Here is a 4622-nt window from a genome sequence, read left to right on the forward strand (position 1 = left end):
CATGAGAGGAGAACGCAACCTTATTTTCAAGATATCAAAAGAACTTACACATGACATATGCTTTTTAAATAAAGTTTTGTTACACTTGAGCAATTTAATTAAGGGGTCCTCTGCCATAAGGAAATGGAGAATAGATGGCAGTTTAAAATTCGGAATGAAGGTACTTCCATGGATACTGACATAGGGGAGCCTCAACCAGGACAAATCAGGAGCAGAAGCAGATTCTTAAAAGCTCTGACAGAAAAATCTCCTTCCCACTTCACTCAGAGAACTCACGTCTAACTCACAACACAAACTGAACACAGGAGAGTGGGCTTTGTGAATCTGTTGAGGTTCTCCACCAAAGTTAAGAATCTAAAAAAAATTACATTTCTAATTAGCCATTAAAAAAGAGCAGGGGAAGATTTCACACTTTAGAGAATACAACAAAAGACTAATTCCCTGTTTACAACCTAGGTTGATAATTTTCTAGATTAAATACTTTATAAGAGCTTTAGAAAAATGGCTACAACTTCAGCATTTGGGTGTACTGAAACACATAGTCTATGAAATCTTTTAAAATTCAGGAGTTATGGTAATTATTGACTAAACACTTGGAACAAGTATCTCTTTAGGTAGCAGCACCAGCTTTGACAGCTGCCTCCCTGACAGCACAAAGGGAGCATTTTGTCCATTCCCTCACTGTTCAGCGGGAGGACTGGAGGTCCATTAACAAAGGAGAAATCTACTCGGCGCTTTCAAAACAAGGACTCTTGTTTTCTCCTCTAGTTTTATGCAGCTACTGAAAAGTGAGATAGCTGAAGTCTGGCCTGGTTTATATGGCTACTTTGTCATGAAATGAATTGCAACCCAGAAGTCTTTAGGAATCTCACAGCAGAAGATCAGGTTTTGATAACATTATTGTCTCCCTTATGTACCTAAAATACATCAGGCAACTTAATTTAAGAAAAAAAATCACCATGTTGCCATGTGCATTTACTTACATTCCAGTTTCTGTCCAAATTCACTATTTTCACTTATAATTAGTGATTTAACAGATAAGCATGTCAGAGGTTTTGCTAGAATAAGGTGAATGAGCTCAAACTAAGTCACTATGCAAGCGTGACACTTCCATTTTCTAAGAGCACCACCAGTTTATAATCCATCAGTTTGTACCAACAAATAAAAATACTTTTTTTTTCCTTAAAAACACAAAAGGGAGAGAACTTCCAACACAGAAAGTGGCCAGCAACAGTGAGAAACCACAGGAAAAACTGATACTTTTTTAAGGTCAGGTTATGTGTTCGCAAAGTTAAAGTTGCTTTGATTTAACTAATGTCACCCTGTCTGCAGGGCATTAGGTGAACCCTTATATCAAAGGGAAGGAAAACATCCGGAATGCGACACCACCACCAGATCCAATTTTACAAGTCACATGGACCCACATTAGGAGTCGTAAAAGGAAGATTTAGACACACCCCCAGTAACATGGACAGAAAAGCAAATTCAGCATTTAATGCCTAACATTTATCAAAACTCACTGACACAGGTCTATGATCTCTAAAAGACATGTGACAGAGGAGCAAATGGAATAGAAATCTTTCATAGGAAACATGGAGTTGAGACTTTGGAGGGCAGAAAGAGGGAAGAAAAGCAAATTCTCACTGGTTTTACCAGACTGGGAACCTGACCCCAGAGGATCCTATATCATCATGTGAAATCACATCTGCATCCTTGCCAACAAATTTCTTTCTAGAAGGCTCCAGGAGCAGGTCAATCACTGCCCCAGATGACTGTCTGTACTAACACAGTACTCTAAGAAGAAAAACAAACAAGAAACTCATTCTGAGTTAAGCTTTGCGTGATATGGGGGATCATCTATTAAAAGACAGTAGTAGAAGATTTGCTGACCTCAGTACAGTGAGAATTTCGTACTTGTTTATTCTGTGGGAAGGGTTACACTCAGGTAAAATGAACAGAGTGTAATTAAAACATAAGACATCCCCAACTTTAAATCTCTTTGTAGCCTCAGGCCTTCTATCAATGCACATTCAGCAGAACCAGGCAGGAGAGCAACACTCATCTTTACCAGCCATATCAATGTAACAAGAACATACAGGAAGGCCAATAGAATGCATTATACTTCAATAATAATAATAAAACTTTTACACTGTCAAACTTCTTATAGCAGATGTTTCATGCAAACGTATTTCTTACAGTAAGTTTGAAAAAGAAATTGAGCTGAACACAGTCAAAACGCGTGCCACGGAGTACTGCAAAGCTGCTAGATATTGCTCTGGAACTTACCCATTTGGCTAGAGCTTCTTTGATAGTTGTTGCTTTTGCCTAAAAATGAAACAAATTGAAATGAATATTCATTGCGAATTTTTAGTTGGCTTGTTCACTGCAAACCCATCTCCTCTCCCTTCTCTCTCCCTTGACCAGGGGCTTGTCTACCCCCTTCTACCACTTTCCTGTATTATCTTCCTCCAGCTGAGTTGAAGAAGCTGGAACCCCACAGTGTCTCGTAATTTTATTTTCTGGGGTACTTGGTAGCATTTTCAGAAGCAATCAATTGGCTACATGTGAGGACGTTACCTTCCTGATCTTACTCTCTGCCCTGCGTGGAGCATGAGTTTGGGACACTGCTTTGTCAGCTTTGATGGTGAAATTCAATTCAATTCAAAACCAGAAGAAGTTACGGCACTGAAAAATGTGGTCTAATGCTCTTAAAAGCCCACACTTTCTATCACTGTGCTTAGCAACTTCCTGTCTGAAAGCAAATCTGTGAGCAGACAGAATGATACAGCCTCTTAAGATTCACCGACGAAAAGAAGATACATCTTGCCAAAAATCAAGAGCAATCTGGATTGTTTATATGTTTTCCTCCAATCATTTTATGTCGAGTCACATCATGTGATGTGAAAACATGCATTATTCAGTTAGGAAACATCTGAGAGCTGCTGTACAAGGCTTCCCAAGGATTGACCCACTGGCCAACTTTCTGTTGTCACTAACTCCAACTTTTCTGCCTCTCATCAGAGTCTTACCAAAACCACGTGATGATATCCCAAACAGTAGTGTACAGTGAAACTCTGATACAACCTAAACATTAAGCTTATTCCAAGATATCTTTCAGATTAACAAGGTTCCAGAGATCAGTCTCTCACAAAAACTGACCAACGGCTGACCTTCTACCAAAACAAGAGGACTCTAGTTCGGGCATCTCTGTTGCTTTTCTGTGTAGCACTACCGTAAGTGCATAGAAGCAGCCTTTCAGGTTATCAGATATATATATAAAGACAGTAAAAGTTAAAACCAACAAACTAACTTCCACCCAGAATCTCTTACAGACAATCAAGTTGGTCACAGAGCTTTAGTGCTGGGTACTTTAGACCCCTGGAAACTCTGGACCCAGAGGTGAAAGACAACACAACAGCTAAGGCAGCTGGATGCAAAAGCAGACACTGAACACTCAGCAACAGTCTAAGACCCAGCAATACCACGGAGCCTGAGCATGCATGTCAAATATGAAGATATACCTTCATTTAGACATATACTGCTGAGCAGATGTTCCAGTTGCTTCTGCCCACTGATGGGCATTCATTTGAACCCTGTCTATACCATGTCAAACCTACTCTAGGTGTAAGTGACCTGGCAAACTCATGGCATGGCAGGATCTCCTCTTGTCTGCTGCAGACAAAAAGGACAGAGGAGTGTGACCTCCTCCTGCTCAGAAAGTCACGACCCTAGTTCCCACTCCAACAGCCTCATGAAACCTGATTAACAGCTAACAGTGCAAGCAAAACCAGCTGGCTTCCAGATAATCTGGGGTTTTTTTGGACAGGAACTTCACTGCATTTTTCAGAATTATGGTAGCAAATTATTACTGCGTTTGGGAACATTACCTCGATCATTCATGTTGAAGACAGAAATGGATTTATATGACCAATGCCTGCTTCCATTTCAGACTCACACCTAAAACCGGATTAGACTTCGAAGCTAATGATCCACATGAGCACAAGGAGCAGCTTCTTCCCTGTCCCCTGCTGACTTGTTTCTCCCATTGTAACATCTGATTTGGTGGAAATCCAAAAATCAGCATAGTGGGTTATCAAGAGAATATGCACCAGGGATTTTGTTTTGTTCTTTGGAGTGCACTTGAAGTTTCTATAGGTAAATCACAGCATCTTCTGCCAAGGGAGGTTACTTAAGGGGAACCTTCCTCCAAGAAGCTCATTTTCAGGGTTCCTCTACCCGCATGTTGAACAATTTCCTACAGGAATTTAGACTAAATGAAGTCATATTACTTAAAACATTTGAAATACCAAGCGATCTATAGCTGAAATTGTCACCCTGACAAGACACCATCAACATGGCAGGAAAAACATTACACCTTAAAGGGAAAAAAAACCCACCCCTGTACATATAAAAGTTGTAACAAAAGATTTTTATTTTTTTAAAAAAACAAAGGCTGCTGCACACAGAATACTTACAAAAATCAGACCCCCAAGAACGAGTGAAACAGTGACACTTTGCCTTCATTTCCAAACATTTATTTGTATGTTGAATAGAGCAAATCAGAACTGCACAGCAACAGATACCAGGCTAATCGCTATAGTAATCGCAGATGCTGCTGCCTT

At 40.0% G+C, this 4622-nt stretch overlaps 1 protein-coding gene across 1 annotated transcript in view; it reads right to left on the reverse strand.

Moving 5' to 3' along the window:
• Nucleotides 1-2325, reverse strand: part of DNAL1 (dynein, axonemal, light chain 1) — a gene marked incomplete at both ends in the record, with an annotated part of 8127 nt that extends 5802 nt beyond the window's left edge. The window contains one exon of the mRNA XM_010191016.1: nt 2287-2325. Within this exon, the coding sequence (XP_010189318.1) occupies nt 2287-2325 (39 nt within the window). The remainder of the gene's footprint in view (nt 1-2286) is intronic.
• Between the last annotated feature and the right edge of the window lie 2297 nt (nt 2326-4622).

The sequence above is a fragment of the Mesitornis unicolor genome, unplaced genomic scaffold, assembly GCF_000695765.1.
Source record: "Mesitornis unicolor isolate BGI_N332 unplaced genomic scaffold, ASM69576v1 scaffold28008, whole genome shotgun sequence".
In the NCBI taxonomy this organism is placed as follows: Eukaryota; Metazoa; Chordata; class Aves; order Mesitornithiformes; family Mesitornithidae; genus Mesitornis; species Mesitornis unicolor.